Consider the following 20,890-nt stretch of genomic DNA (forward strand, 5'->3'; position numbering starts at 1 on the left):
AAGAAGAGGATATTACACTGGTTAACATATATGCACCCAATATAGGAGCACCTAAATACATAAAATACTAACAGACATAAAGGGAGAAACTGAGGGGAATACAATAACAGTAGGAGACTTTAACACTCCACTGACATCAATGGAGAGATCTTCCAGAAAGAAAACCAATAAGGTAACAGAGATCCTAAATCACACAATAGAATAGTTGAACTTCATTGATACCTACAGGACACTATATCCAAAAAACCCAGAATGCACATTCTTTTCAAGCATGCATGGAACATTCTCTAGGACAGACCACATACTAGGACAAATTTAAGAGGATAGAAATTATTTCAAGCATTTTTTTCTGACCACAATGGTATGAAACTAGAAATCAACCACAGGAAGAAAAATGAGAAAAAAAATGATTACATGGAAACTAAACAATATGCTACTAAAAAAACCAATGGGTCAACAATAAAATCAAGGGGGGAATCAGAAAATACCTCGAGACAAACAACAATGAAAACACAACCATACAAAACCTATGGGATGCAGCAAAAGCAGTTCTAAGAGGAAAGTTCATAGCAATACAAGCCTTCCTCAAAAAACAAGAAAAATCTCAAACAACTTAAACTACCAATTAAAAGAATCAGAAAAAGAACAAAACCCAAAGTGAGCAGAAGGAAGGAAAGAATAAAGATCAAAGAGGAAATAAATAAACTAGAGATCCAAAAAAGAAAAAAAAGAAAAAGAAAAAAAATCAATAAAACCAGAGCTCGCTTTTTGAAAGGACAAACAAAATTGACAAACCTCTAGCCAGGCTCACCAAGAAGAAAAATAAATAAATTTAAAAAACAAACAAAAAATGAAAGAGGAAAAATAACAACCGATACCACAGAAATACGAAAAATCATAAGAAAATACTATGAAGTTATATGTGAACAAATTGGACAACCTAGAAGAAATGGACAAATATCGAGAAACATACCGCCTGCCAAAACTGAGTCAAGTAGAAATAGATAATATGAACAGACCAATCACTAGAAGTGAAATAGAATCTGTAACTTTTAAAGAAACTCCCTGCAAACAAAACTCCAGGAATGGATGGCTTCACTGGGGAATTCTACCAAACATACAAAGAACTTACACCTATCCTTCTCAAACTCTTCCAAAAGACTGAAGAGGAAGGAACACTCCAAAGTCAATCTATGAAGCCATCATCACCCTGATACCAAAACCAGACAGACACTACAAAAAAAGAAAATTACAGGCTAATATCTTTGATGAATATAGATGCAAAAATCCTCAACAAAATATTAGCAAACTGAATCCAGCACATAATAAGGATTATGCACCATGATCAAGTTGGATTCATTCCAGGGTCACAAGGATGGTTCAAAATATGCAAATCAATCAATCAGATAGACAACAAAAGACAAAAACCACATGGTCATCTCAACTGATGCAGAAAAAGCATTTGATAAATTCAACATCCATTCATGATAAAAACTTTCACCAAAGTGGGTACAGAGGGAACGCATATCAACATAATAAAAGCCATTTACGACAAACCCACAGCCATTATAATACTCAACAGTGAAAAGCTGAAAGACTTCCTGCTAAATTCTGAAAGAAGACATGGATGCCCTCTCTCATCACTTCTATTCAAATAGTACTGGAAGCCCTAGCCATAGCAATCAGACAGGAAAAAGAAGTAAAAGGTATCCAAATTAGAAGGACGAGGTAAAATTGTCATTATATGCAGATGACATGATACTCTATATAGAAAACCCTAAACACTCCACACCAACACTATGAGAACTAATAAATGAATTCAGGAAGGTAGCAGGATACAAGATTAATATACAGAAATCTGTTGCATTTCTTTATACTAATAATGAAATATCAGAAAGAGAAAGTAAAATGGAAAGATATTCCATCTCTTGGATTGGAAGAATTAATATTGTTAAAACGGCCATACTACCCAAAACAATCTACAGATTTAATGTGATCCTATCAAATTACCTAAGACATTTTTCACAGAACTAGAACAAATAATCCTAAAATTTATATGGATCCACAAACAACCCAGAATTACCAAAGCAATCCCGAGGAAAAAGAACAAAGCTGGAGGCATAACCCTCCCAGACTTCGGCCAACACTACAAAGCTACTGTAATCAAAACAGTATGGTACTGGCACAAAACCAAACACAGCTCAATGGAACAGAGTAGAGAGGCCAGACATAAACCCACACACCCATGGTCAATTAACCTTCAACAAAGCAGGCAAGAATATACAATGGAAAACAGTCAGTCTCTTCAGAAAGTGGTGCCTCATGTAAATCAGTGAAGTAAGAACACTCCCTCACACCATATACAAAAATAAACTCAAAATGGTTTAAAGACTTAAATATAAGACATGACACCATAAAACTCCTAGAAGAGAATATAGGCAAAACATTCTCCAACACAAATCATAGCAATATTTTCTTAGATCAGTCTCCCAAGGCAAAAGAAATAAAATAAAAAATTAACAAATGGGGTCTAATCAAACTTAAAAGCTTTTGCACAACAAAGGAAACCATAAACAAAACAAAAAGACAACCCACTAACTGGGAGAAAATGTTTGCCAACGATGAGACTGACAAGGGATTAATTTCCAAAATATACAAACAGCTCATACAGCTCAATATCAAAGAAAAAAACAACCCAATCAAAAAATGGGCAGAAGACCTAAATCGATATTTCTCCAAAGAAGACATACAGATGGCCAAAAGGCCCATGAAAAGATGCTCAACATCACTAATTATTAGAGAAATGCAAATCAAAACTACAGTGAGGTATCACTGGTCAGAATTACTATCATCAAAAAGTCTACAAATAGTAAATGCAGGAGAGGGTGTGGAGAAAAAGGAACACTCCTACACTCTTGGTGGGAATATAATTGGTGCAGCCACTATGGAAAACAGTATGGAGTTTCCTCAAAAAAACAAAAATAGAGCTACCGCATGATCTAGTGATGCCACTCCTGAGTATATACCTGGAAAAGATGAAAACTAATTCAAAAAGATACATGCACCCCAACGTTCATAGCAGCACTATTTACAATAGCTAAGACTTGGAAGCAATCTAAGTGTCTATCAACAGATGAGTGGATAAGAAGATGTGGTGCGTGTATACACACACACACACACACACACACATATATACACCATGGAATATTACTCAACCATAAAAAAGAATAAAATATTGCCATTTGCAGCAATGTGAATGGACTTAGAGATTATCATACTAAGCGAAGTAAGATAAAGACAAATACATGATATCACTTATATGTGGAATCTAAAAAATAATACAAATGAATTTATTTACAAAACAGAAACAGGGGCTTCCCTGGTGGCGCAGTGGTTGAGAGTCCGCCTGCCGATGCAGGGGACACGGGTTCGTGCCCCGGTCCGACAACATCCCACATGCCACGGAGCGGCTGGGCCCGTGAGCCATGGCCGTTGAGCCTGCGTGTCCGGAGCCTGTGCTCCGCAACGGGAGAGGCCACAGCAGTGAGAGGCCCACGTACCGCAAAAAAAAAAAAAAAACAGAAACAGACTCACAGACATAGAAAACAAATTTATGGTTACCAAAGAGGAAGGGGCAGGAGATAAACTAGGAGTTTGGGGTTAACATATACACACCACTACACATAAAATTGATAAACAACAAGGATTTACTGTTGTGTTTATAGCACAGGGAACTATATTCAATACCTTATAATAACCTATAATGGGAAAGAATCTGAAAAAAATATATGTATGTATAACTGAATCACTTTACTGTACATACACAATATTGTAAATCAACTGTATTTCGATTTAAAAAAAAGAAACTACTACTAATATAAAAATTGTCTTCCCCCAAGCTCTGAAACGTTACCTGCTCCATTTTCCCTTCCCATCTCATCCAATCCAGGCCCCACCTGGCATTGATATCCTTGGTTTTTACAGCATATCAGAGACAGATTTAGCCTGCTTTTAAATCCATGCATTTCTGTCTTTTTAATTTCATAGGATTTGAATTTTTATTAAATTAAGGATATAGAATATGCTCCAAACACAACTACTGTTAAGATACAAACGAGACTAAAAGCTACCATGGGCAGAGACAAGAAGCAAACAGAAAAATCAAAACACTGTAATTACACTCTACATTTCAACCACAAGGTTCATCTGGTTCATTCAAAACTGGAGTAGTTTACATTTACTGTCATCATTTCAACCAATGAAGTGTCAAATACGAAAGCGAGGTAAAAGTCATAATAATGTATGTATTGAACATAGATAGCTCTCAGTCTTCAGATAGACTCTACTTCCAAAAAGTTTGTTTTAAATTAGCCATTTGCAACTCACAAAGCACTGCCTCCAAAGAAACAATGTCATTGGTAGTAATTACATTTCTAAATTAATTCCCATCTTGGCTAGAATACTACAAAGAGAGTGAGAAATATAACAAACAGTTCTAGTAATTTCTAAAAATACAGGGGTTTTTTTGGTGGTTTTTTTTTTTTTTTTTTTTACCTCAAATCCATATTCTCGGAAAACAGCTTAGAGATAAAACACAGAAATTTCAATAGAGATTGTGACTGTGTCTCAGTTCTTAAAGGGTTTCAAATTTGGTGATATTGCCAATATTTGGTGATAATGCCAATGCTACTTCAAAATGTATAGATTTCTTTTTCCGCCACTAGAATTACTTTCACACATATCTGCTATGAACAGAGTATTCTAGTTTCACAAAACAGAATCAGGAAAGAGAAAAAAAGAAAGTGATTCTCTTGAGATAAATGAACAAAAAGGATAAGGGAGAGACAAGATAATAAGATGCATGTACACATCTAAAGCAGGCTGCCTAAAGCAGAATTATTTGCACTTGGGCACAGTGAGAGAAAGAGGAGAACAGGAAGATCTCAACTGCTGAATAATCCTCCTGCTGATACAAAGAGTGAGGAAGAGTTTGATGGTGATACCAGTGTCCTCACTTCCAAAATATGGCTAAGACCACCATCCAAAAGAGTTGTAGTGAGCACTTAGCTCAGGGCTGGAAGGCAACAGGAGTTCGGTAAACATGATTTCACATCTTTCTTTCCAGAAGGAAGAATTAATTTAGTTAGCAAAAGTATCCTACTCTGGTATTAAGAATATAAAAACAGGCTCCATCTGGTATTGCTATTTTATTACTCTTAAGATAAAAATAATATTGGACTGACTTATATGTGCATATTTTAAGGGTCTTGAATAAATCACATCGCATACTGCTTATTGCTTTTGTTGTTAACATTCATTCATTGAACAAATATGTGAGCACATACTCTGTACCAGGCTCTGTTCTATGTGTTAGGGGAACAGTAGTGAACAATACCAAATCCTTGACCTCTTGGAGCTGACATTCTAGTATGGAAGACAGGCGATATATAAATGCGTAAATAAGATACATCCTATGTCAGGTAATGAGTGCTGTGGATATGAAGTGATATGGATGGGGTGCCAGTGAGATGGGGGATGAGCAATGAGGACGTGAAGGAAATGCAGGATTGAGCCATGCCCTGTATGTATGCAGGGGAGGAGAATCTAGGCACAGGAAACTGCAAGTGCAAAGGCCTTGAGGCAGGAGTACGCTTGGCGTGGCTGAGGCATAACAAGGAGGCTGGTGTGATGCAAAGCAAAGTGACGGAGAAGAGTGGTAAGAGACCAGGTCAGAGTGGCGTGCGTGCGTGTGTGTGTGTGTGGGTGCATGCGTGCGTGTGTGTGTGGCAGGGGGTGGGCGGTGTCAGGGGTGGCAAATACGGTAGGGTCTTGCAGGCCTTTGTAAGAACTCTGGTTTCTAACTAGAGGAGTATTGTAGGGTTTGTTATGAGCTGTGACATCATCTGACTTAGAATGTGAAAGGATCACCCTGGCTGCTGTGCAGACTAGAATAGCAGGGAGACCAGTTAGGATGCTCTTATGATAATCCAGGTGGGTATACATGGTAGAGGCTTGGACCAGGATGAGCACAAAAGGCAGAAGCAATGGAATTAGCTAAAGGACTAAATGTGAGAAAGAGAGAATCAAGGATGACTCCAAGTTTTTTGGCCAGAGGACCTGGAAGAATGGGGTTTTAATCTAGATTTCAAGGAAAAGGTCTTGACTAGGACATCTACATTCTCATTTAAAGCCAAGAGAATGAGTCATCGAAAGCGGTACTTCTCAGGCCACGTTTTGGGTTTTTTTTGTTATTGTTTTTTTTTTTTTTTTTTCAATTTATTTTTTGGCCGTGCTGTGTGGCTTGTGGGATGATAGTTCCCTGACCAGGGATTGAACCCGGCCCCTCAGCAGTGACAGTGTGGAGTCCTAACTACTGGACCATCAGGGAATTCCCTAAAGTGGTACTTCTCAAACCTTAGGGTGCCTAAGAAACATCTGAAGAGCTTGTTAAAACAGGTTCCAGGGCCCCATTCCTAGAGATTCTGATTCAGTTCTGGGGTGGAGCCTGAGAACATGCATTTCTATTAAGCTCCAAGTCAATGTTTTTTTTGTTTTGCTTTGTTTTTAATTTTTTATTGAAGTATAAATTTACAATGTTGTATTAGTTTCTGGTGTAAAGTGATTCAGTTATACATATATATATATTCTTTTTTATATTCTTTTCCATTATGGTTTATTACAGGATATTGAATATAGTTCCCTGTGCTATACAGTAGGACCTTGTTGTTTATCTATTTTATATATATTAGTTTGTATCTGCTAATCCCAAACTCCTAATTTATCTCCCCCATCCCGTTTCCCCTTTGGTAACCATAAACTTGTTTTCTATGTCTGTGAGTCTATTTCTGTTTCATAAATAAGTTCATTTGTATCATATTTTAGATTCCACATATAAGTAATATCATATGATATTTGTCTTTGTCTGACTTACTTCACTTAGTATGATAATCTCTAGGTCCATCCATATTGCTGCAAATGGCATTATTTTATGCTTTCTATGGCTGAGTAGTATTCCATTGTATATATGTACCACATCTTCCTTATCTAGTCATCTGCTGATGGACATTTTGGTTGCTCCAGCCAATATTCATGTGCCGTCCCAGGAGCACACTTCGAGTAGAGCTGACTAGAGAGTAAATGTCGATGGAGAAGGGGACGGGTCCAAAGACTCTGGGACACTTTTAACACGAGGAGGTTGCAAAGACGAGGTGAAACCAACAAAGGAGACAGGAAAGAGCCACCAGTGAAATAAGCAGAGATGTAAAGGAGTGGGTGGTGTTGCCATTACTCTTAAGATAAAATAATATTGGACTGATTTGTATGTGTGTATTTTAAGGGTCTTGGATGAATGATACAATATACTGCTCATTGCTTTTGTTGTTAACATTCATTCGTTCAACAAATATGAGTGCATACTATGTACTGGGCACTGTTCTATGTGCTGGGGACACGGTAACCCCACTGAAAAGGTGTTTCAAGGAGGATGGAATGAACAGATGTGTCAAATCTGTTGCTGACAGGTCAAGACAGAGGAGATCTGAGAATTGGCCACAAGATTTGGAAATGGGAGGTCACTGGAGACCTGAACAAGCATAGTATTAGTAGGGTTGTAGTGATAAGATCTAAACTGGAACAGGTTCAGGAGGGAATAGGAGATGAACCAAGACAGTGGGTAAAGGCAACCCTTCTAGAGATTTCTTGCTGTAAAAGAGAGCCACAAAATAGGGAGGAAACTGGATAGATATGGGGAAGGGAAAAAGGAGGCTTCTTTCATTAACAATAAGAGGTATTTCGGGAGGTTTATATTCTGATGAGAATGATCTAGACAGAGAAAAACTTAAGTTTATCTTCAAATAAGTAAAGATAATGCAGCAGAGAGGGGATGTGATGGTTAATTTTATGTGTCAACTTGGCTAGGCCATGGTACCCAGTTTCAAATACCAGTCTAGATCTTGCTGTGAAGGTATTTTTTAAAATGCGATTAACATTTAATCAGTAGACCTTGAGTGAAGCAGAGTACCCTCCACAGCGTGGGTAGGCCTCTTGTGACCTGTTGAAGGATTATGAGAAAAATACCGAGGTCTCCCTGAGGAAGAGGGAATTCTGCTTCAGATGCCTTCAGAGTCAAGCTACAACATCAGCTCCTCCCGTGTCTCCAGAGCACTGGCCAGCCCAGCAGATTTTGGCCTTGCCCGTCTCCAACAACTGAGTAAACCAATTCTTTAAAATAAATTTATTTCCATATATAGACATATATCCTATTGGTTCTGTTTTTTGGAGAACTCTAATACAGGGGACATTTTCTGAAGGGCTGCTCTTGAAAGGCCGTAGAGGTGGATTCTAGGTCACAAGTGGAGGTGATGGCCTTGGTCAGGAGTTTATCCACACTAACAGAAGGAAGAGGGATAAATGAGCACAGATGCAGCGAGATGTGGAAATGAAACATGCAGAGGTCCTCTTTGGATTTCTTCTATTTTCTCAGTGTAATAAGGAGCAGGTTATCATTAAAGAGTCAGAAAAGGAAAAGGTAGTGTTAGGAGTTTCAAGAGAGAAGAAATGATAGTCATCCAGGAAAATGGGAGGGTCAGCGGAGTTGGGTGATGGTCTCCAAACTTGCTACACGTTAGAATTAACAGAGGAACTTTGAAAAACTCCAATGCCCAGTACAATTAAATCGAAATTTGGGGGGCTGGGAGCAAGGCATCAATAATTTTAAATGCTCTACCAGTTATTATTCTGTGCAGTCAGGTTTTAGAAACACACAACTAAAGGTTCACTTTAGTTTAGTGGTTATGAATTCAAAGTGAGACCAGTAAGCGTGGTGTGCATCTTTCTCAAGTTGCCTTCAGCATCTGGGGTGCAGGCACGGCGTAGGTGGAGAGTTGGTTTAACAACAAATGGGAATTTTCTAGGTGAATGCAGTGGAGGGAGGGGGCAAAGGAGTTCAGGGTAGAAGATGCAAGGGACAGATTTATAATCATGGATCACATAATATAAGCTGCAGAGGAGAAGTGCGAAGATGAAGGTGGCGTGAGTCAAGAAAAAGTGGTAGGCTGTAAATCCTGGTAGGTGAATTATTATTGAAGTTTGAGTCCTAAAGGGAATGAGCTGAAAAGATAGAAGGCAGTGGTTGGAGGATGGGATGCTTTCAACTGAGACTTTGAAGGTGTACAGTCACTGGTAACGATAGGAGTAAGTGGGGTAGATACAAAGAACGTTGGAAGAAAATAAGATCAAGAATTGAGAGGCCAGAGAAATGGAAGTTTCTACAGATGGATAGTAAAATTGCCAATAACTGTAACAGAAACAGTACTGGAGAGATTAACTAACAATGAACCAGGAGCTAGAAACACCAGAGAATGAAATGGAACGACCCAAAGGGTCTGTAGATGTTGTATACAAGCAGAGAAACAGGAAGTCAAAATGTAAATCATGTAAATACATGATACTTCTTCAACTGGAATAATCAAATAATATTAAACTAGAAAAGTAATGGCTGGTAACATGATCATCAATAAGGGCACTAAGAGTTATTAAAATTTAATTTCTGGGCTTCCCTGGTGGTGCAGTGGTTGAGAGTCCGCCTGCCGACGCAGGGGACACGGGTTCGTGCCCCGGTCCGGGAAGATCCCACATGCCGCGGAGCAGCTGGGCCCGTGAGCCATGGCCGCTGAGATTGCACGTCCGGAGCCTGTGCTCCGCAACGGAGAGGCCACAACAGTGAGAGGCCCGTGTACCGCAAAAAAAAAAAAATTAATTTCTAACATAGCATCAGATACTTTATCACAAGTCTTCAAGTTTATATTTTAAAAAATATAGAATAAGTGGTAGAGTACAAAAACAGCCAAAATCCTCCACCCCTACCTATACCTATGCCATTTTTAAGGACCTTGTTGTTCCTCCCATGCAGAGGCAGGGTCTATTTTTCTGCCCCTTGACTCTGAGGTGGTCTTGGGACTTGCTTTGGATGAGAGAACACTGTAGACCACCCTCAGCAGGCCTTGCATATTCCTACTTTCCCTCTTGGATCTCTGGCACCGCCAAACCTAGGCTATCCTGCTTGGTGACAGGACTCAATCATCCCCAGCTAACAGATGGGTAACAAATACCAAATGCATGAATGATACCATTTATAGTGGGCTGAATATATAGCCCCCCCAAAAGATACATCCATGTCCTAATCCCTGAAACCTGTGACTAACACTGCATATAGCAAAAGAATTGATTAAATTAAGGATCTTGAAAGATAGTGCTTATCCTAGATTATCTGGGTGGATGAAACTTATGAGAGGGGCACAGGGAGTTGTGAGGTCAACACCCAGAAGAAAAGACACAGAGAAGAGGGGGAGGTGATATGACAACAGAGGCAAAGATTGGAATGATGCGGCCACAAGCCAAGGAATGCCTGGAGCCACCAGACGCTGGAAAGTCACCCAGGTTATGGTACTTGGATTATAGCAACCGCAGAAAACTCATAGACCATCCTAGACCATTTGGGCTCCAGTCAAGCCTCTAGTGGACCCCAGATGCACAAAGCAAGCCCAGCCAAAATCAGTCAAGCCCAGCCCAGAGGACCTACTGACTCATGAGCATAATAAACAGTGGTGGGCTTCCCTGGTGGCGCAGTGGTTGAGAGTCCGCCTGCCGATGCAGGGGACACGGGTTCGTGCCCCGGTCCAGGAAGATCCCACATGCCGCAGAGCGGCTGGGCCCGTGAGCCATGGCCGCTGAGCCTGCGCGTCCGGAGCCTGTGCTCCGCAACGGGAGAGGCCACAGCAGTGAGAGGCCCGCATACCGCAAAAAAAAAAAAAAATAAATAAATAAATAAACAGTGGTTGTAAACTACTAAGTTTGCTGGTGGTTTGTTACATGCAAAAGTTAGGCCATATATATACATATATATATATATATATATATATATATATATACACACACACATATGTATATATATATGAAATATAATACCTCTTAGTGCTCCTTAGTCTCTTTCTAACTTTTTCTACTCATGTTTATAGAACCACTTCAAAGATGCAAGTTAACTGTAGACAATTTCATTCTTATTCCAAAGGACTTTATATCCCTGCTCAAAGCCATAAGACTTGCAGTTTCTTCTGAGGGAAGTGTTTATATCCCTCCCCCATTGACATCAGACTTTGTTATATGACTTGTTTCAGCCAAGGGCATATGTGTGGTTGTGACATGTCCCACATCTGACCGGAAGCTTTAACAGCTATTGAACCTTCTCACCAGTTTTCCTCCTTTTCTCTCTTTGCCATGAGAATACATGTCCCCGATAAGGGGTACCCTTTCACCTTAGATTCTGGAGTGATAAGGGCATATGGAACAGAACCTAAAACCAAACTGCAGCTACTGCAGTGTACATGTAACCTAAGTGATAAATAAATCTTTGTGGATGTAAGCCAAGTTGGGGACTGTTTGTTATGCAGATTAACCTAATAAAAGCCAACTGATAGAGTTACTAAAAAGTAGTTCTCCAAAGAAAATCACTTGGGTGGAGGAGAATTAAGTTACATCTCTAATTTTATTTAAAACAGTTTTTTTAAATATGCCAAATACTTTGTACTCCTCTGAGTATCCTGAAAAGGGCCCTTTAGTTTCTTAAAATAGCATTTTTATATAGACTATACTCTTACTACTAATTACTCATTAAATATCAATACATACTGCCAATATATGTGAATATAAACATCAATAGATACTGCCAAGTTTACGTGATACCAAAAAAAAACCTGCACAGGCTGTTTCTCTCATGGAGACCTCTGGTATGCCATAACCCACCCTCACCACCCCCATACATACACAGAAGGAAGCAAGCCTTATCCATGTGATGGGTATTGTGCTTTGACAATAAAGGACAGGATAAATGCTAACAAACTGAAGAATTTCTGAGAACAATGAATGAAGAATGTTTTTTTGTTAGGTAGACTGTGAGAGTGAAAAGAGCACTTACTGGGCTGGGGATAGAGTCAGGATCCAGCTTCTTCTGGGGCTGCGGTGGACCAGCCATCTGTGCAGGACCTCCGGGGAAGCTTCCTGGGTAGGAGAGCTGTGCACCTGCCATCTGGGGGCCATAGTTGGCTGCTTAGAAAAAATTTTAAAAAGAAATTATTATAATCCCCAAACCCAGATGTAGGGCTCATTGACAATACTATACTGTTCAGTCAAGCACCTTGCATTTTTCATATTAAATAAGGCAGGGAGTTAAACGTGAATATTTACAGTTCCCCTTTACTTTGCACTTGCCACACTATTCAAAAACAGTAAGTGATAGATGCCTAGTAACATAGGAACAAATCTGATGATTCCCAATTAAGGGTACCCCCAGGGGACCCAAGGCCTTCCTCTGAGCCCTGCCCACCTTACCCTGCTGCGGAGGATATCCAGGGCCCAGGGTCTGTCCTGGAAGAGGCGGGGGCTGGTACTGGGCGTTCGGAGGAGCAGGTCCGGGGAGCCCATCTTGTCTGTGCATTGATGGAGGCAAGGGTGAGGCACCAGGGCCGTTTAGTGCAGTGGGTGGTGGTGGGAGAACCTGAGATCCAGGCTGCAAGATGGATGGCTGCGGAGACCGTGAAGGACCCTGGAATGCTGCTGCTGCTGATGGAGGGCCAGGGGGGCCCCGGCTGGGGGGAGCCATGCCCGAACCTAGGCCAGAAAAAGACCAGCCCACCTAAATGCCACACTTCTCAACACTCTGACTTCTACCACGTATACAACAGGGACACTTCTTTTTCAGAATAAAGCAAGAAGGCACCCGTACAAGTCACATTTTTTTCCCCTGAAGATGAAATCATCATCCAGAAAGTGACACAAATGTTATTTGGAGTACCGCATACAAGTGGAGCAACACTTATAATGATAGTGAGAAAATTAGTAGGATAAATTTAAACTCAGTTGCATTCACTTTTCATGACACATGGCATTAATTCAGGAATTTTATCTGGTACAGAATATAGAAAATCATACAGAAGAAAAAAATTTTTTTGCGTGACAAGCATTATTCACTCAAGTCAATAAATTATTTGCATCCTGTGCTTGACTTGATCGAATGGATTTTGGAAGTAGGTAGAAATAATCAAGGAGACGGGATGGGCCACTAAAATTCTACCGAATTATACTGGAAATCATAAAACCAGATTATTTTTTCCTTTCTTTGGTTATGTGAAACTGCACTGCTGCTGCTTTGGAGACTTAGCCATTTTGAAACCAGTAAAAAGAAATACTCTGAGGGGTTTTTTTACTGATACTTTTAAGAAACTAACTTTAAGTAATGAAAACATTTGTCATCAAGATAAATGGCTGACTATGCTGTTGTTCCAGAGAAAATTTCTATGGCTCTTATACAGCATTGCTATTGATGTTAATCTCGGTACTGTAACTGTTTTCTCTCCTAGTGTTCTCTTTTCTGTCCCACAGCATCTGAGCTTCCATTCTTCCCATGATATAAATGCAGAATTAAAATGCACTGTGGGGCTTCCCTGGTGGCGCAGTGGTTAAGAATCTGCCTGCCAATGCAGGGGACACGGGTTCGAGCCCTGGTCCGGGAAGATCCCACATGCCGCAGAGCAACTAAGCCCGTGCGCCACAACTACTGAACCTGCGCTCTACAGCCCGCGAGCCACAACTACTGAGCCCACGTGCTGCAACTACTGAAGCCCGTGCGCCTAGAGCCCGTGCTCTGCAACAAGAGAAGCCACTGCAACAAGAAGCCCACGCACTGCAACGAAGAGTAGCCCCCGCTCGCCACAACAAGAGGAAGCCCACGCGCACAGCAACAAAGACCCAACACAGCCAAAATAAATAAATAAGTAAATTTATATTAAAAACAACAACAACAAAAAAAGCACTGTGAAACAAAGAGTACTATATTTTTGATTTGGGGGCCTCATAATAAACACAGGGTTAAACTATCCTCACATTTCTTAAAATAATTTCACTGGTCTAATGTTTATTTGTGAAGTCAGCATTTTTTGTTCTTTATTGATCTGGTGTTGAACATAAGGTATTGAGGGCCCTTCAATTATCTTGAAATAAATGGCAGCATGATTTGGAAAAAAATAATTATTGCCTTACATAATACAGATGATTTATATGAAAATGTCCAAATACTACTTCAATATGGTATGCCAGAGGTATGTCTATTTTGAACTTGAAGAAAACCTTTCTTAGTAAAAATACTCATGAGACAAGACAGTCAATGAGCATGAATAATGAAATTGTTACCATAGCTGTTGACGTGCATAGCACTGAGCTGAGTGCCCAGCTGGGCGACAGATGAAGTGGACACTGGACTTGGGTAAGACGATTGTGTAGAGGGTGAGTATGGTGCATAGGAGGGGGCCGCACTGTTGACAGGTGGAGGGCCAGGAAATCTGAGAGAGAAAAGGGGTGTTAATATCATATAGTCTCATATGCAAAATATCATATAGTCTCATATGCAAATGACATACAACAAATGTCAGTAACTTGTAAAATTAAATCAGCCCATCTAGTGGCACTAGGAAAATGACTGATATTATACACTAAGTCTTTTATTTATTTATTGTTTAACTCTTTATTTTATATTGGAGTATAGCCGATTAACAATGTTGTGATAGTTTTAGGTGCACAGCAAAGGGACACAGCCATACATATATATGTATCCATTCTCCCCCAAACTCACCTCCCATCCAGGCTGCCACATAACATTGAGCAGAGGTCTCTGTGCTAAACAGTAGGTCCTTGTTGGTTATCCATTTTAAATATAGCAGTTATATACTAAATCGTTAATTAACCTCAATGTGAGCTCCAAATGAATCATGTAGCATCATCCCATATCTATGCTTACATGCTAAACATATCAAGACACCTAGCCAAAAAAAAAAAAAATTCTAACATAAACAAAGAACAAGTTTTGGAAATCAATTTGGGAAGTTGAGTCCATCACAGCCTAAACTATGCTAGGGCTAATGATCAATAGACCAGAAGTCAAGAAAACTAAAATGCTTTGTGACTGTATCTTTTTTTTTTTTTTTTTTGTGACTGTATCTTTATGATCACTTAGAAATGATTTTGAGAACTGTCTTAAAGATACGTTTTGTAGGGCTTCCCTGGTGGCGCAGTGGTTGAGAGTCCGCCTGCCGATGCAGGGGACACGGGTTCGTGCCCCGGTCCGGGAAGATCCCACATGCCGCAGAGCGGCTGGGCCCGTGAGCCATGACCGCTGAGCCTGCGCATCCGGAGCCTGTGCTCCGCTGCGGGAGAGGCCACAGCAGTGAGAGGCCCACGTACCGCAAAAAAAAAAAAAAAAAAGATATGTTTTGTAAATCCACTGCATCACAAAAAGAAATCATTTCTTTTTCTCAAGAAATGATGCTTTTTGTCTTTTTCTTAAAACTCATGCATGGAGTTTCATAGATATATGAAACAATTGCACACAGGCAGAATGTACATTCTCTACAAGAATGTATTAGTGGCTGTAGTGTGAAGTATGGTTACAGGGCTTGGGCTAACCAGCAGTTAATGGGAGGAGGTGGTGGGTAGTGTTATTTAATCATTTGAGAAAAAATTCCCCCAAACATGTTCAGAGATATTTCACAGATGTTAAAAATATTTTTAAAATATAACATTCTGTGAATCATTTTTTATAGAGATAGTACAGGCAGGATGAAATATGTTTCAAATGGAAGTTATGACAAGCACCCTCAAGTATTTTTTTTAACTTAACAAAAGGTTAAAGATTTAAAATACAGAATGAAAGAATGCACACCATTAGCTATTACTTTTTGACTCGAAAAAACCGACTCATCATTCATTGCATAATACATATCCTAGGAGTTAGGAGTCAGAAATTCACAAATTTTTTTTTTCTGATCAACTAAGTCTTAAACAGATCTGGATTTTAAATGCAATATTATCAACTTGAAAGTAAAAAAGCAAAGGGTAACTTTTATTAAATATTTTTTTAATAAAAAGTATTTTAGGGCTTCCCTGGTGGCGCAGTGGTTGAGAGTCCGCCTGCCGCTGCAGGGGATACGGGTTCGTGCCCTGGTCCGGGAAGATCCCACCTGCCGCGGAGCGGCTGGGCCCGTGAGCCATGGCCGCTGAGCCTGCGGTCCGGAGCCTGTGCTCCGCAACGGGAGAGGCCACAACAGTGAGAGGTACGCGTACCGCAAAAAAAAAAAAAATTTAAAAGAACTCTGACATACATATGAAAAAAGAGATTAACAAAACATATTAAACATACAGAGTGGTTTAATATTTTTCAATTTCATTACTTTACTCAATTAGTTTATCCAACACCACACAGCATGTGGGTGTCAGAGCTTAGATGAGAATCCAGGCCCCTGACCCTAGCCTGGAGAGCTGGTGTGTGAGCATGGACAAGCCACTTAGTTCTCTGTAGCTTTCAGCTTTCAATCCATAAAAATGGAACAATCCCTTTCCCTGCTGTAAATATAATGTGGTTAGAATTAACAATCATATAGATTTAAATATTTCTCATTGATTACTTCATTTAACATATTTCTGGGCTGAGAAACATTCAATTACATATTTTAATTAACTGTTTCATTGACTGTCAGAAGAGGGCAGATTCACCATCAAAAAGAACCAAAAAGAACCATAAAGGATCATAACCAGAGGATTAACAAAACATGAAAAGTTAGCCTCAGTTTAACCCTAAACCTCTAGAGAGTTGACTCAGTTGTCTGTGGCCTGCTCAACCTCAAATACTTTTCATTTTCAAGTTTCACTTTCAAATTGCATAGGAAGTGAGCTGTATGCTGAAGTTTGTGAGAATTTGGAGATAAGGTACCAAATTTTTCAAGACTTGACTGATACAAAATCTAGATTGTTAAATACTTAGCCCATAGACTAGAGAAAAACAAAAGCTCTGCTCAATCATGTCATTGCTTTACACATACACACACAAATGGAAGAGAAAACAAGTATGTATTTCTCTTATTTTTCTTGTTTTCTCCTTTTCCATTGCAACCAATTTCTTATTAGATTCACCCTAATAATAGCTTCGATTTGGGAAGACGAGTCTCCTTCCAACCTTCCTTCCCACCCAATTTGCCATTTCTTGGTCAAAATAGAACACTTACAATTGACTTTTCCCCCTATAATTAAAAAATGGAACTTTAGGTTATAGAATTTATTTAGGAGATTAATCCCACCCAGCAGTAACACTTTGTAGATAACTTTAGTACCACTTACAAGTTTAAGACATTTATTCCGCTTTAGCCAACATCAAAAGACAAGTGATTAGGTATGATTTTTAAGTTTTAGGAAACATTACCTTTGAAGTAGCAACATTTAAAAATAAAACTTATAATTTTTAAATTTAAATCAACATAATGACTCTGAATTAATCACGTTTTTATTCGACAGTTTCGATATGGTAAAAATCAAAAGATTTCTATGATGGGTCCATGATGGGTCCTCTAAGTACAAATGACTCCCTGAAGTGCTATAACCATAGCCAGGTCATATGGGATCTATGCTCTGACAACCCCTGTTATCAGACTGGTGTGATTCACCTGCACAGTCACTGAGCCCTCTGTGGTTGCACTGAACTGTATACACAGAAATATGTCCCATGAGGCTAGGTAGCCTCACCATGGAGGCTTAGCCTGAATACTAGACTTTTCCATCTTTAAATCCCATTTCCAACCTTTAATTCACAGTTCAAGCTGAGGCAAGTGAACAGTGGAGGAGGAAGAGATGGGGCAAAATCTGTCAGTGCTTCCCTGGGAATCACAATAAGGCAGATTCCTAAACCGAGCTGAGGTGGGTAGCAACACCGAGCTAGTAGGAAGGGCAAGTAAGAGACCGTAGACTTTCCATATGCAGTGGAAACAGTGCTGATAACTGCTAACATGCATTGTCTTTCATGGGCGCTGTGCACTGTGCAAGGTTTTTTGCATGGATTAGTGATCAAAATCCTCACCACCACACTATTATTGCTACAACTGTGATGAGGAAACCAAGGCACATAGAGGCAGAGTAACTTATCCAGCCAAAACTCCCTGAGCCAAGGGTATCAAACGTGCCCAACCCTAGAGCCTCTATTCATCACTGTGCCAGACGCTGTGCTGAGCTCACAATCACACAGCTTAGATCGGTCTGATGGCAACGTCTGTGATTTACCTACTTCTAAGCAACATAATTCAAGTGAAACAAGTAGAAATAACTGAAAAGATCAATCCAATCTAGGCTAATACCGGTGACTCAAATCTTTTCTTAACTTCAAAGTGGCTTTCAATTTTCGCATTTCTTAAAAAAAAAAAAAATCTGACTTGCTTGGCAGTTCACAACAATGTACTTCTACAGATTTTCTCCTCCATACTCTGGACTGAGAATTCTACTTCCTCATTTCACAAGTGAGGAAAATGAGGTCTAGAGGCCCAGGAACGTCACCAGCATTACAAGGCTAGTGAATTGCTTGAACCAGAGGCAGCGTCTTGGTTCAGGCTTTCTGCCCTCCCCTCGTGCCTCCCCACCATGCTATTGAGGCTAGAGACAGGAGGGGCAGGTCCTGAGTCAGGCCCTTTGACTTCGTGCTCCTTGTTCAAACCACGATCCCATGTAAACACAATTACTCAGTCTCACTCAGCCAGTGATTCCTACATCAACCTTCACTCTGCATCTCAGAGCTACCACGTCAATGGCAAATGTTATCACAACAGACAAGAGCCAGGGAATGTCAACCTCACAAATGCCCTGTCAGTGAATGAACTTGATGATTTAAAACACTCCAGAGGGAGTTCTCCCACTAGCAGGGACTACAGGCTCCTTCAGAGGGTAACGAAATGGCCTCCCCATCAGCAAGGGCCAGAACCCTCCAGAAGGGTTACTCCTCCACCAACCCCAACCTGGCAGCCTGACAACCTGAGAAAGGAACCTGGGAAATGAAGCCTCTGGGTGATCCTGGGAGAAATTCCAACGTAAACACTGTGTACAGCTTGGCACTGGGATTCTCACCAGCAACACCTCACAGGACAAACAACAATGGGATTCCAGCAGGGAAGGTGTGATGTGGACTCCCTTCCCAGGGCACAGTCCTGAGGGGTTGCATGGTCCCAGCATCTCCCACATCTCATACCTTGGCTTTTCCAGGCCTGCCTCCAACTTCTCCCTTCCTTAATTTATAAACACAGATGATTTATTCCCCGTGTTGTTTTTACTATCACCCTGCCTTTCAAGAGTCCCTCACTGGCATCCGTGTGCCTTCCACATCAAATCCACAGGCTTTACCACTGGCCTAACTTCTCTAAATGCTTTGTTTCCTGGCACTTTTCCAGTAGATCCTTTCGAGGATGTGGGCAGTATCAGGAGGTCAAAGTTTCAATCAACCAACATGCAAGTGTAGAAGGGACTTGTAAGATCATTTTAGTAGATTATACAAATGAGGGCTGGAATCTCACTCACCTTTGAAGAGGAGGACCTTGGGCATGAGCTCCATTCTGGCCAAACTGATGGGGTCCATGAGGCGGATGGCCCTGAGGCAACATCCCCCCGGGGGCAGCAGCCCCCAAAGGCCCTGCTGGCTTCATCATACCTGCAAGGGAAGGACATGAGTTTAGAAGAGTATGAAAGTGCAAAGAGAGAGGACACAAAGATATTAGGTTAAAAATGCAAAATAGGAGGGGGAGGAGGAAAAACAGGTTAGAACAAGTTCTCCTTCACACTTGCTTTAACCATCTTGCTTACCAATGCCAGGCTGTGGCATCACTATTTGACCATCACAATGATAGAAGAGCAGAAATCCTTTTAACGCTAAACAGAAACTAAAATAGAAGAAATAAATCTTTGCATTTGGTAGAGAGGCAACTTGATGGAACACACTATCACACAAAGAATGCTAGAATACACAGTGAGAAATGTCCATTGGATATCAGAATACAAATCTGACAAAAAAAAAACAGTATGAGGCATCACAAAACATCCTAACTCTAATTATGGGGGGAAAAAGACCTCTGAAAATGCCTTTATTTGAGATACAGCAGGAGGAACACGAACGGAGAATAGCATCTGTTTCTCCAATGAATCCAGAGCACGGCTTCAGAGTTAATAATTTTTCCAGGATTCTCAAGAGTTGAGGGACTTCTCAAGTCATCATGGTCACTCATACAAAATACGGAATCAGGGCTTCCCTGGTGGCGCAGTGGTTGAGAGTCCACCTGCCGATGCAGGGGACACGGGTTCGTGCCCCAGTCCGGGAAGATCCCACATGCCGCAGAGTGGCTGGGCCCGTGAGCCATGGCAGCTGAGCCTGTGCGTCCGAAGCCTGTGCTCCGCAATGGGAGAGGCCACAACAGTGAGAGGCCCGTGTACCGAAAAACAAAAACAAAAACAAAAAAAACAAAAAACCCCACAAAATACAGAATCACACGTGATTAAGAGATGCTCTTGGCAGTGCCGGCATTTTAATTTATAAGCAGCTCTTCTCCAATAGAGATCTTTAAAGGTTTCTCTTTAAAACCATTCTCAGACATTTTTCTCTCCTTCTTCTAGAGAAATCATGGAAGAGGAGAAAAATCATTGAGCTTGGGTTAGAGCAGTTCGACGCCCCATCTGGCCACTTACTAGCAGATGGATGGCTCTGGGAAAGAAGTTTATCTTTGTGGACCTCAGTTTTCCCTTACTGCAAAAGGAGAGGCTTAGACTAGATTACTTGCGACACCTCTTTCAGTCTTTTAAAAGGAAAAAAAAAGAGAAGAAGTATATTTCTTCTATTTGCTCTCTCTACTTCCATCCTGCTTGTTTTTGCTCCAGGCCATTAAATTTACTTTTTTTTTTTTTTTAATTTTTATTGGAGTATAGTTGGTTTACAATGTTGTGTTAGTTTCTGCTGTACAGCAGTGAATCTGTTACATATATACATATA

The 20,890-nt window shown here is 40.4% G+C and overlaps 1 protein-coding gene across 4 annotated transcripts in view; it reads right to left on the reverse strand.

The window, feature by feature from the left end:
- Positions 1–20,890, reverse strand: part of SEC24D (SEC24 homolog D, COPII coat complex component) — a 111,927-nt gene that overhangs the window by 81,506 nt on the left and 9,531 nt on the right. The window contains exons 3-6 of one of the 4 annotated variants that reach the window (XM_012531371.3): positions 19,432–19,561; positions 14,242–14,390; positions 12,385–12,663; positions 11,972–12,099 (exon numbers count right to left, since the gene is read on the reverse strand). In XM_012531371.3, coding sequence (XP_012386825.1) covers positions 11,972–12,099; positions 12,385–12,663; positions 14,242–14,390; positions 19,432–19,561 — 686 coding nt within the window. Of the gene's footprint in view, positions 1–11,971; positions 12,103–12,384; positions 12,664–14,241; positions 14,391–19,431; positions 19,562–20,890 lie in introns of all 4 variants that reach the window. The other 3 variants (XM_033419336.2, XM_033419338.2, XM_033419337.2) reach the window with 3 other exon arrangements.

Source organism: Orcinus orca, chromosome 4 (assembly GCF_937001465.1).
Source record: "Orcinus orca chromosome 4, mOrcOrc1.1, whole genome shotgun sequence".
NCBI classification, from domain to species: Eukaryota; Metazoa; Chordata; class Mammalia; order Artiodactyla; family Delphinidae; genus Orcinus; species Orcinus orca.